The 13,127-nt window shown below is 40.2% G+C and overlaps 1 protein-coding gene across 7 annotated transcripts in view; it reads left to right on the top strand.

Moving 5' to 3' along the window:
• BCL2L13 (BCL2 like 13) overlaps positions 1 to 13,127 on the top strand; it is a 39,508-nt gene that overhangs the window by 19,448 nt on the left and 6,933 nt on the right. For 2 of the 7 annotated variants that reach the window (XR_011730442.1, XM_071767426.1), the window contains exon 6: positions 2,664 to 2,807. Coding sequence is in view for 2 of the 7 variants with exons in the window: in XM_071767426.1 (XP_071623527.1) it covers positions 2,664 to 2,807 (144 nt within the window). In the remaining 5 variants the exon portion in view is untranslated. Of the gene's footprint in view, positions 1 to 2,663; positions 2,808 to 6,495; positions 6,566 to 7,105; positions 7,548 to 9,444; positions 11,072 to 13,127 lie in introns of those variants that run through there. The other 5 variants (XR_011730441.1, XR_011730439.1, XR_011730440.1 and 2 more) reach the window with 5 other exon arrangements.

Below are 13,127 nucleotides of genomic sequence, written 5' to 3'. Positions count from 1 at the left end.
AGTTGTCTTCACTTTGTATTTTTAAGTAAGACTTTCATTAAAACAAAGCAAAACAAAACCTTTTCAAGTTGAGTTTTAATACTTTTTGCTTAAAATTGAATATTACATACATACACCAAAATACATAATCCCACTACTGTGCAACCAAATAAAAGAATATTAAATACTGATACTGAGACCCAACTGAAATGATGAGTAGGTCAGCAGTCATCTCCAAGTCCTGTTTTTACTGATTAATTAAAGAAACCTAAGAATAATACAACAAAAATGTAAAAAATAGTCTAGTGTAATTAGATTAATTTCATATTGAAAGAGTCAAAAGGTACACAGAAGTGACAATTACTTTGGATATAAATTTTTCAAAGAGTCAGAACTTTCTTTGTAATTTTTTTTGCGTACATTTAAATTTGTAATATTGTACTGTGGGTTCGTGATAGTATAATTGACAGAAAACTTTCATTTACAAAATTAATCAGAAACATTCTAGTAGCAAAGGGGTTTTTTGTAATGATTCCCTAGAAGTTTTCTCCTGCCAACTATTTTCTGGCATGCTGTGCTTGATACTGTGTCTGTTTTTCTTCAGTCAGAATATAAATAGCCTCTAGCATTCCTTCCCAGGCGTACTGGTGGAGGGAACTGCAGTTCCTTTGAATTGCCAAGGCTGTATTTTACTTAGGTCTTAGTTAAATCTCATCACTATCCACACAATTGCTATTATGTACAGAAAGCTGTTGTTCACCTTTATATAATTAGTGTGAGGATAATTTCTTTCTTGATTCTAGGGACAGTATCATGCCAAGATGTACCTGTTCCTACTCATCTCAAAGGTAGAAGTGTTGATAATTTCAGCAGGAAAGGAAAACCAGGTGGTGTTTGTTGGTCTGGATATTAGATTTTGAATTTGGTCCTTTACTCCTGAGGCCTGAAGAGGCTTGCTAGATTTGGGAAGAATAGATGGATTAGATAGTTAAGTTTGCAAAGAAAGATGGCAACAATCGTGACCAATATGCCAACATTTGAGGTCCCTTCGTTTCCTAGGCAGTCTTTGTTTCTCTTGCCTTCAGTTTAGAGTGAATGTCAAATATTTGTCAGACGTGAAATATTTTGAGATCTCAATGTTCATGCTACTGTAGAGATACATGGATGTGCCCAGAGGCTCTGAAAGATGCCTGGTCTTTACTGCATGCTTTTTTCTTTTTGGTGCAAAAAGACTGGAGTTTCTTCTGACACTTGTCTCACCTTGACCTGCTCCTTATGTTTGTGCATTGTAAACTTGCATCTCTTCTGCCTCTGAGTCCAGATCAGTTGCAAGACACTCAAAACCCCCTAACCAGCTCATTCCTACTTAACAGTGTTAACTTTTCTTCCCCGAAGAACAATACTATAACCTGTCTGCCATAGTACTGGACTTTCTCAGCTGTTAATCTGATGGAACATGTTAAATTTATCAGGTTGCAAGCACTTTTAAGGCCTCACCTGTTCTTAGTGGTCCATTGCAGTGTGACTCCACCATGATTTAGTACAAATCTCAAACCCAGCCTACTTTTCCTATTCATCTTCCTCCAGTTTTGTATCCTGGAGTGTGCTTTCTGGGAACAGGAATGAAGAATATTTACAGAAAAGAAAATCAGGCTGAAGGAGGAGACTGGGTAAGGGAAGAGGCATTTGGAGTTCAGTTTGAGCAGTAATATTAACCTGCATCTACCGTGTGCAGCTGGAAAACGCTGTTCTTACTTGCACAATGAATGGGTGTGCAATGCAGTTGATAGAGAGTAGGTGCAGTAAAACTTACAAATATTTTTCTTTTGTATCAAAATAGCACTTTTTCAGATGCTAATAGCTTCTGTTCATATTAATTTCCTGGCCTTGGCAAAGTACTGCATATAAACTTTGCCCAGAGGGCCACTTGAGAGCTCTAGGAGAATAAATTCAGAGTTTAAAAGTTCAACTACATGTTGTTTAGGCAAACAAAAACATGGTTTCAGAAGGAAGTGTCTAGAACTGTATAATACAAAGCAGGTGGGTTCACAGAGTCTTACAGCTTTCAGAGCAATTCGCATTGGGGTTAAGGTTGAGCATTCTGTTAAAGACAAAAGGTTTAGGAGGAAAAATGGGAGTAGGAGATGAGGAAAGGAATTCTATATGTGTTAAATCTAGCATGGGAGGGAGAGTTTAATGTGGAGAAAGGATTGTAATTGTAATTTTAAATATGTCTTATAATGTTATGCTGCTGGGAGGAGTATGAACTATTCACAATGTATTTGAGTTTGCTGTTTTAATACAATTGGGATGCATATCTCTACTAACTATTTATATTGTTCCATGTTTCCTTCCACTTTTGAGGCAGCAAGTTCTGGAAGTGTTCTTCTTTACCAAATCTTTTGCTGGAAAAAAATGGGGCTTAAGAAAGCTCTGCAGTCCTGTTCTGTGAAACTCTGAAGCTAGGCTGTGTGTTTTGCTTATCAGATGAAGAGCTTCTTTCTTACTGAATTGTCTTGTGGTTTTGCCTCATGTCTTCACAAAAATGAAGTGTGTAGTCACCTCTATCTTTGGACTTGTTGATTCAAAACCTTTCTGTGGACCATATAAATTCTTCCGTTTTACCTACACAGTAGTTTTAATAATTATTTCTGTATTTATTCACAATTCTTGTTTTTTTGGAGGTCTTGGTACCCCTGGTTCTGCTACAACAATTTCTGATGGAGTTAACCAGACGGGGCCAGGAACCACTGAGTGCACTTGTGAACTTCGGAGTGACATATCTAGAAGACTACTCTGCAGACTATATCATTCAACAGGGAGGATGGGTAAGAAGACAATGTTTAAATTTCATACTTTGTTTAATGTGTATTTCTAAGTGTTATTCTAGTCCAAACGGTAGTGAAAGCTAAGAGGTTGCTAGAGGTAAGCAGATGAGAAAAAGATTGCCCTGGCCTTCCATAAAAAACAATAAGACACAGACACACACAAAAAAAACCCAAAATCAAAACCCAGGAATTTAGGACCATATAGTTGGAAAGGGATCTTGGGTAGTCATCAGTTTCACCTTTCTGCCCCAAGGCAGCACTTATTTTTGCCCATTCGTTTCACACATTAGAGATGTCTTTGACTAGACTCAACAGTTTCCCTAAGCTGTCTGTTCCAGTTCTCTACATGTCTCATTTGTTGGATTGCCTTTGAAATTGAAGAGGACCTTAGATGTCAAATAATAGCTAGTTTTCATACAATGTGTGTTAATATGCTGATTTGTTTCTGTATGGTGAGATTGCTTGCATGTTCTTTCCTGTTAATATGCATATGGAATTGCATGTAGAAGCAAACACCCGTAACGAGATACTGTGCCTGAGAGGCTCGTCTTTGTGATATTATCTTCATGTTCTGGTGGATGCTGGAAAATGGTATATGTGAGGTTTTTTCTTCTTAATTTTCAGAGTGGTTTTTTTAACAGATAAGTAATTGGGGAGAACTTCATGCAGAACTGTCAGTATCTACTAATTTATTTTTATAATGAGTATAAAGTAGCTAATGTATATTGGATTTTATAGCTGTAGAGAAACAGATAGAATGAGCAATCAAGGTTCGTTTGTGCTGCATTTCCTTGTGGAATCTGTCAAGTCATGGTAACCAATGTTCCTGAGTCATGTCATTCTGAGAGGTTCCATTTAAAAATATATCACAGAGGCATCTCACAGCTGATGAGCTGGGTCTTGAAGGTATAACAGTGCTAAAGGAGGCTGAGTTTTATATTACTGGGTTTGGGAAGACTGCCAGATTTGAATGGAGTTAATCTGGGATTAGTGAAATGGCTCCAGCAAGTTGATTTATTCTAAAAAGAAAAGCTGTTCAGGAAAACCTAGTGATTAAAAAGTACTAGTATGAAAAATCCCATTCAGGCAGCTGCTCGTATTTCATAACTTTACCTGATTCTTTTCTAGTAGTTTGTTGCATAATTTCTGCACATCTGCACCTTCCTATATCTTTTCTCTTCCATGCAGTCATGGATAATAGTTTTCAAAGCCTTCAGGAGGGATTGTTTTGTCTTTAATGGACAGAAACACTACCTGCATGCAGCCAAATGACCCTAGGTCATTTGATAAATGCACTCCCATTTCAAAGTATTTTCATTGCAGAGGAGGGCCTTACTAGCTGCTTTGAGGCAGATGGCTATTAGCTTTTTTTTGCTTTTCTGTTGGTTTTGGTTTTCTTCTTTAATCTCAGAAAAAGCTGCAGCCTGTTCTGTAGCCCCTGTTTGAGGCCTGGTATAAACATACTTAGTACAGTGCAAAGCCTGTGAAAACAAGCAGCTTTCTAGCACAGCCTCTCAGGGAGGGGGACATGCTTTGTGTTTGTGTGACTGTGCATATATGGTACAGATCTGGGCAGCCAGTGTTTAATGGGCTGCAAGCTTGTCTGTATACATCCAGTCAGGCATAAAATCAGACTGACATAAGCAGTACAGCAAACCAGCCAGAGCTATTTTTGAAACAGCAGAAGAGGCGAGGAAAGAGACAAGGTGATGAAAATCCTTTGCAGCTGAATTAATGTAGCTGCACTAACCCTTTGTGAGTTGCTTTGGGGATGGGTTGGGGACATATGGGACTTGTGGTTTTACTTGGGTGAAGGGAATATATAGTTTTATTGCGGATTTTGGTTTTTTTTCCTGTAAGGACAATGTTCATTTTTACCGAGTATCATACTGCTTGGTTTGTTCTGAGTCTGTGGGATGGTGTTCTGGAGAAAGCGGTGCTAGGAGCGGAGTGTGGGGTGAGGGTGGGAGAGTTTGTGTTTTCTGAGAAGGTCCAGGGAAGAGCCACCTGGCAGGCTGCTAGCTGTCATGCAAGTATTTTGCATTTTTTAAGATAAGCATCTGCTTAGCTCTGTGTGCTGGATCAAGTTGTCAGTAGCACTTCGCTAGAGCCATAAGGGCAATGTATAAACCAGGGAGTCTCCAGTGAATTGTGTTGCTGTGACAATAAGAGGTTCAGTTTTTATGTTATTTTAGAGCATTGTAAAGAAGTCTTTTCTACAGCTGCTAAGAGCTTACTGAGAAGATACTAGAACAGTCTGTCTTTTTGTAGATCAGGAGCAGAGGAGAGCTTCACAGGAGTCAGCTTTTCAGGGCCAGACCTGAAAAATTCTGTAGTGTCTCTGGGGCTCTCTCCCGTTGGCACCACATAATTTAGGAATTCCCTCAGTTTTTTGGATTGAAGTCAACCTTTGCCAGGAGGGAAGTAGCCAGCTGAAGGTAAGGGGTCTGCTGAGCCTTCCTATGCCCCTCTATGGATCTCTGGTCAGAATTTTACACAGCTGTGTCATGCAGCGGAACCACTGCCACGTCATGCTGTGCAGCCACAGTGCGGCTGGAAAATCTCCCAAGGTTCTACATACATCAAGTTGTTCTGTGGGCTCCAGAGGCTTCTAGGTCCAAGAAAGCATATTATTGAGGACATTGGACAACAGTTAACTAGAAGCAAAACTGCTAGCTCAAGGGTGTAAAGGCTGATGAAGTCAACAGTTACGCAGTAAATTTCAAGAAATGAGTGTGGCTTGTGAGGGATGGAAGGTTTGGGATACTAGATACCTCTGAGGTGAGAAGTGACTTCTTGATTTTTCATCCCGGTTCTGCAGAGATATGGTGATGACATAATGTGTTGGAACGATGAGCGTTCCCCTCCCATTCTCCCTTTAGGCACTAAAATTGTAATTCAGCTGACTTCTCATGGTAGTGTGGGAGTGGGATGTTGGTGAGAGAATGGCTGGCATGTTTGTATGTCCAAGTGCATAGAATATTTTGATACTATGATTCTGGCTGTAGTGTATGCGGTTCTGCTTCCACATAGTCTGTTTTACTGCTTGGGGTGAAAGTCTTCCAGTGCACTACATGTTGTGTTCTGATGCAGCTGGCAACAGAGGCATGAATGAAGAGATGAAATGACTACTCCATCTAGTTTACAATCTCTTTGATTTGCAGGTAGATGGAAGTTGAGTTTGGAGGACAGTAGAAAAGCAAGGAGACCTTGCTTTCTTTCAGACAGCCTCTCTTTCACTAATTGCAGTGACAGGTTTGGATGCTTGTCTTGCATTTGCCCCTCTCAGCTTCTAAGTTTTATTATGATCTCTCTTTTGGAGCAAAAAGTGTGTTTGGTATTCCAGGTTCTTGGTGCAGCCACACGCAGGGACGCGCATTTCTTTCTCCTGACTCTCTGTTTTGAACCCCAGTAGACGTACTAAGATCTCGTTCACATATTATTTTGAAGCATCACAAACCAGTTCCCAAGCTGAAGTTAGCAGTAGCTTCATTCTCAAAAGCAATGTTAGGGCTCAACAAAATGACATGCAGTGTACATACTCTCCCCTCCCCTTTCCTCCTCTTCTCTCCCTTCTCTTCCTCTCCCCTTCTCTTCCCTCCCTCCCTCCCTCCCTCCCCCCTCCCTCCCTCGCTCCCTCCCTCTCTCCCCTCCTCATACCTCCTCTCCCTGTTTGCTGACTTCCCAGGGCTGAAAGCTGCTGCATCAGAAGCTATTCTTGTTCAACTGGAAAAGTGCACAGTAAGGCCAGTCAGTTGGTAAGGTTTTTTTTCCTCTTCCTTTCCCACCCTTCTCCCAAATAATTTATCTCAAGTTCTGCAGTTTCTGTTTTCCATAGTTAGATTTCATCTATTTTGAAATAGTCTGGGGATGTCTATGAGGAAAAAGTGTAAGATTACTTGGGAGCGAGCTGCTTTTTCTTTTTTCTCAGATTCACATTCATGTTACAAGCTCAACTGCTTTTCACTTGTTTGAAAGAGGTAAAGTGCACGCAATCAGTGTTTAGCAGTATTTCTTCCTTCAGTAAGAGGTATTTGTATTTGTTACCTGTAGCTGAAATTGTCTCTTCCTTCTCTGGGTTCTTGTCTCATTGTGTTCAGCCCTGGGTTTGATTTTAACTAGTTATTTCCCCATGTCAAAGAGAGTAAAAGTAAATTTACTTGAAATATGCATAGTGTTTGCAGTTAATTATCTCAGCCTTAGAAGAACTCTTTTCTATTTCCAGTGTTTTGTCTTGGGCTTTTCTGCCGGTTTTGACATTTGCTTTGCTGTTAGTGATTGAATAATCTGTGTACTAGAGTCTGTTAACAGTTTGGAGAAGAAAAAGAGTAATGAGGCGCTTGTCATCCTGGGGAAGCAAGGCAGTCAGTTTGCATTACTGGAAATTAAAATCTCCTCCTGCAGCAGTCCAGATATCTGCCTTGAGAATGACAGTGCAGAAATAGTGAGATGTGCTCCACTAGGGGAGAGAGAAGTAAGTTTAATATAGTAAAGATGCAAGAAAGGGCAATCTAATTAGAGAAGTCCTAGAAAGGAGTTTTTCTTTCAAAATAATTGCACTTTACGCTTGTATCATGGACCACGGCATGAAACATCCACTTCATTTGTACATAACTTCTTTGGTACAGTAATAGATTTTTTTTATTTTTTAGGCACTCGATCTTACTTATTCACTTCCAACAACTTCATATCAGTCTTTATGAAGTAGTCTTTTAATAACTGAATTTACTTAAATTTAAACCGATAAGTGTGTTGCTTTGGTGCTGGGTCTCTGCAGGTAGTAGAAGATATGTTGGAGGGCAGGGGAAGAAATTAGGGTCATTTCTGCAGACAGTTTTAGCCAAAGCATTCCTTGGAAGAGGTGAGAACAGTGGCTGCAATATCAGTGTGCTTTCATTTGGTTCACATGACCTTTTTTCCTTTTTTTTTTTAAATTTCCCCCCCCCCTTAATAAAAAGTACAACCCTATTTGTAGAATCTGCTCTGTTTTTCTTGGCTCAGACAGCTTCACAAAGATTAATTCCATAGTAAATGCCTGAAAGCTTTTTTTTTTTGCTTTTTTTTTTTTTTTTGTTATGGTACTGTTCCAGATCTGGGCGTTGTCAGCTGCCCCTTTTAGAACCCATTTCTCTGAAGGACTCATAGGGCAGGGCCATCAGGTCTGGCTTAGCGAGGATCTGAAGAGGGGCATGGCACAGAGCAAGTGGCACTGCAGCCTGCATGGCAGGGGTGGGAGGGAAGCTGTCCCCATCCCAGGAGCCTCTGTGGGCACAGCCTTTGGCTGCTCAGCCCTTGGCACAGGCAGAACTCCACCAGTACACAGCCACTCCTCTATCATAGCTATAAATCACATGACAAGCTCATTCCCAGTTCTGGGGAGATTTAGTACTATGGGAAATTTGCTTATTTCCCCAGAGGGAGAAGTCTTAGCATCCCTGGACACAGACCAGTTCATCACTCCTTGACTTTTGTTTTTTTTCGGACAATAGATTTAAAGCACAAATGCGTTTGATGGGTTCCTCGTTCTTGTATTGTTGCTGTGACGCTGTCAGTGTCAGAAAGTAACGACTGAATCTTGTTTTCTCTCTGCCAGGTTATATTACAGCATAAAGTCAGTACACTTGCCTAAAAAAACCTCCTAGCTGTGTTGAGTGTATTGAATTTTTTATCATGCTAAAGATTGCTCTTCTGTACCTCAAAGTGCTCTTTTTCTCAGGGATTTCATGTGGGTCTGTTTAGTTGCATGTGGAAAAAGGAGGACAAGGGAACTGAGGTTTTTTTTTCCCACAGAGTGGCACTCCTCTCGTAACTGTAAATGGAATTTTTACTTCTAATGGACAAAATCAAGATCTGGGCTGTATGGGTGGCTTGCTGGGCTGTGCAGCTTCTCTAGGGGCTTTTTAGCATCTTTGGAGATGAGTTTTTTATGAGTTGCTTTTCTATATCATACACAATAACAGACCTATTAAAGAACTATGAGAAATAGTTTAGCCATAAAGAGAGTCAAGTTCCTGGTCTTTTTTTTTTTTTTTTTTTTTTTTTTTTGGGGTCATATTTGCTGTCTTTAAATCATAATTGAAACTTGACAGGTTTTTTTAAGTAGTAATTTCATGCTATAAGTGAAAGGCTGGTAGTGTTCTGAATCCTGAGAATGGTTTTCAGCCAAGTTCAGAAAACTGACACTGGTAGGACTGCTGAATTCAGACTGCTAGGTTCTGCTTATTAGAAGACCTTTCAGATATTTTTTCATTATTTTGTTACCGGTTTACAGCTGTCTAGTGTAGCTCACCATGTAACATATTAGCTATAACCTATCCTTAGGACTAGTCTGGCACATTTGTTAGAAGTACTTTCTGTCACTTGTAGAAATCTTGTGGAAAATTTCTACAGTTCAAAACCACAGAGGCTGAGGACAGTGATTGACTTCTGGAGCTCTTTCCTTAGGTATGCCACCTCTACAGATCTCTTCAAGACAGCCTCATGTGCTGTAGACTATCCTTGCTGAGTTCTAGCCAAAAAGGGAACTGTCTTGTTCTCCTTCTCACCATGATTTGTACCAACTCTTCCCTCAAGTGGCAGTGGTTGGGATCAGGAGTGGCAGGGTGCTGCGCTGAGGGAGTTACTCTTGCTTCTCTAGATATTCATGACATGGTTCTGCAAGTATGCCGGATGAGGAGAAGCACTCCAAGTTCACAAGTCTCCTGTCCTGGATTTGAAGAAGAGAAACTCTGATTTTTCTGGTCTGGAGCAGTAGACTATCTGCTTACAATAAACAAAGCAGATAAAGAAGAACTTACATACATTCCTTATTTACAGTTAAATCTAAAATGTGGGGCTTATATAAAGCCTCAGGTTATTAAAAATCCTTCCATATGTTCAGTCCTGTCCTGAATTAATCTGTCTGTGGGAGCTTTGCTTCTGGGTCACATCTGTAGATGAATCAAGATAATTGTCCTAAATGTCATTCAGTTTTTATTGCAATTTTTCCTGCTTAAAAAAAGGAACACAAAAACCCCAAACAAATACAAAACAACAAAAAAAGAAAACAAGAACAATGTGCAAAAATCAACCACATCAGCACAAAAACCTGTCTTTATCCTTTTGACTTTTTGAATTAACTTTTAATTCAGCTCAAGAAATATTAATCAGGTATCCTAAATAATGCCTATTAATGTCTGGCTTTTCAATTAAAACTTTGTAAGCTTTTAATGAAGAAGTAGTGTAAGTACCATTGCTTACTTACCTATGTTAGCTTTCCTGCAGCTTTCTCAGCCTCAGGTGCTCTGTCTCTTCAAGCTTGGAGAGTTGTGTCCCAGAGGCACTGGCATGGAAGTTAAATTGTCTGTGAAGACAGAAGGGAGTCACCCAGGCTTTATAAGGCTCTGATTTACAGGGAGACATCAACTGATAACTCTTCTGAGCTCAGCAGCCTGGGTGAGAAAGGGAACAACAAAACTCTTGATCCTCCTAGGCCCTCCCTCCTGCTGGAAGGCAGAATGTGTGTGCAGTGTTGGTATATGTATAAACGGAGAGTTTGAAATGTTAAGGATTGCCCATGTTCCCTGTATTAGCATGGTTTCATTTCCTTAGCCTGTTCCAAGCAGTTTATCCTGCATGTTACCCTCAGCATATGCCCCAGATCTTACTCACATTCTGTGAAAAGCATAGGAATATGTATGTACTGAGTTATATCAGGATGGCTTAAAGGTCACCACAGCATCTGTACCCAGTTGTACCAGTGACTATAGGTGCCTTGCGCCTCCCTGCCATGGCTTTGCTGAGTCACTGCTCAAGGGTGCTTGGCTGCCACCACCATGCAGCATACAACTTCAGGGTAACTTAGGCCTTCTGAAAATTACTTGAGTTGGTGTATTTTTTAGCTCATTACTGAAAATAACTTTGCTACAATCACCAGCACTCACAAGAATCCTGTAGAAGCATAGTGTGGTTTTGGATTATTTTTTTAATATGCTTCATGTTGAACCAGTTACAAGAGTATGGATGTACTTTAGTGGTATATTAAGAGCTGTTACCAACTGAATCCCTGGTTTTTTTGCTAGCATCAGATCACAGATGTTGTCTTGTTTGTTATGATATGCTGCAGGCGGGAAATAAATGGAATATGATTTGTGGAAGGGTAGAGCTGAGAGGAAAAGAGGGTTGTATAGAGCTTCATGAGATTGCAGGTTTTACCCCTAGTTATTTTGTTGAATTGCTATTGTTCTGAGTCTGTATCACCTGTGGAAATAAAGAATTTGCTACAATCATAGTCCTGCACTACAGCCTCTACCCTTACACAAAAGCCTCCATGAATGGCTCCCTCTGGTTTTGCAGGGTGTTCTGCGGGGAATGGACAGAGAAAGCACACTACAATTCTCAGCTCAAGCTCCATTCATCCCTTTTCACAAAGTTAATGGATATAGCAATAATTTCCACTATGGAGCAATAAAAGTGTTACTGTTCATAAGTGGCACAGCTCTACCAAGTCCCACTTTTAGTGTTTTTGACAGGGTTCCTCCACTGCTGCTGCACTTGCTCTCACCATAGGTGCTGCCAGTGACCAGCAGTGTTTGTGCCGTGTCTCCTGTGCCTGCCAACTTGATTTTTTATTTAATTTTTATATTTATTTGGCATGGGATTTTGGTTTGTGTTTAGTTGGTTGGTTTGGGGTTTGGTGGTTTTTTTTTTTGTGTGTGTGTGTAGGCCCTTCTGTCTAGGGAAGTGAGGTATTGCAGGGTGCCTGGTATCTCTGGAGAGCCTGAGAGAAGAGAGTAGTGCCCAGGCACCACAATGTATGCCTTCCCCTGAACTCCTTGCATATTAGGAACTAAGTGATAATTGGGTGTTACCAAAGCTGAAATGCAATTACCTTCTGGTCTCTAAGCAGGGTGCTGCTATCAATTCATCTCTTTTGGCATCAGTGCGAGCTGGTACAGCTGCTGGCCTAAGGATCTCAGCAGGACAAGCTAGACACTGACTGGGATTAAAAACAACTCAGAAAAATAAAGAATGTGTTTGGTTTTAACTTGGATTTGTTGCTGGCACAGACCACCATGTGAATCCACAAAAAAGTTGTGGAACAACTGAGGAGGTGTCTTGGAATGAGTAGCCATCAATAGGAGCCTAGAGCAGAACCAAACACCAATTCTTCCTGTTGGGAAGGCTTTGAAAAAGCAGAGACAGCTGCTCGATTGCTTTAGAACTATTGCATGCAGAAGGGAGCAGTGAGAAAGAGAACAAATGGATTTTAATTTTTTGTTTCTTGGTGTTATTATGGGTCTGAACATTAATAATTTATTCACACGACAGCTGATTGAGAAATTTGTAGGGAAAGGGCTCTTAGAACTGCAGTACGTGATAAAATGTTCAAATAATTTTTACTAGGTGGAAGGGGGTAATTGGATCTTTGTTAATGGTTTCATAGACTTCTATAATGCAGCATAGCAAACTTTGAGATTCCTCTTTGCCCATATCTCTTGGTTTTATGTTCTTGATATCACTCCCATCTTAAGTCCTTCATCTGCACTTAGATTTTCTTTCCTCTTGCAATTTTCCTCTTGAAGCAGATCTGATCTATGTAACATACTTAGCAGTCAATGCATGACTAGAATCAATAATGCTGTTCTTTTTTTAAGGAATCAGTTGGTCTTTTACATTTGCAGTTTCTCTGACTGGAACCCACTGTCAAATTTTTACAGTACCTACAGATTTTTCCTAGCTAAAAAACCAAGCAAACCCTGTCAGCATCTTTGAATGTCTGCTTGGTCGGTTGTTTTCACCTGTGTGGCTGAAGTTACTATGCTAGTCTTGGAAAGTGAGCTCATTTAAAAATAGTTATATTTGTTGCTAGTAAATTACTAGAATTTCTGTAGACTGCAGGTTGTTGGTACAGTAGAAAAGTAGGCTTCAGTAGAAGTAGAAAAACAGGCTTCAGAGTGCACTGAAAGTGTAATAAAATTAAGGGAAGAGAAACAAATGTTAGATGAAAGTAGACAATCAGTACAGAGCACTTGCACAAAATGGAAAGGGAAATGGTATTCAGCTGGGCTTTCTTTTTCTTTCTCTGGTTTCAGTTCGGTTTCAGACCTAGGTATTTTGTTCTCAGGATAATAATGCCCACATCATTATGTGGGCACATGTATATATATGTGGGATGTTTTAGTGGTGCACTCAGAGATGCAGTAACATCAGGGAAAGGACCTGCCAGCAAAGCTCTTTTAGGTGTTCCCATTCACTGGAAATAATCTGGACTGGCTGGGTTTTGTAATCTCTTCTAAAATGTTGGTCAGACAGCTGCTGGTCCTGCAGAGCTCCTCTCAC

This window comes from Heliangelus exortis, chromosome 1 (assembly GCF_036169615.1).
Source record: "Heliangelus exortis chromosome 1, bHelExo1.hap1, whole genome shotgun sequence".
In the NCBI taxonomy this organism is placed as follows: domain Eukaryota; kingdom Metazoa; phylum Chordata; class Aves; order Apodiformes; family Trochilidae; genus Heliangelus; species Heliangelus exortis.
This window is presented reverse-complemented; position numbering and strand designations above follow the sequence as displayed.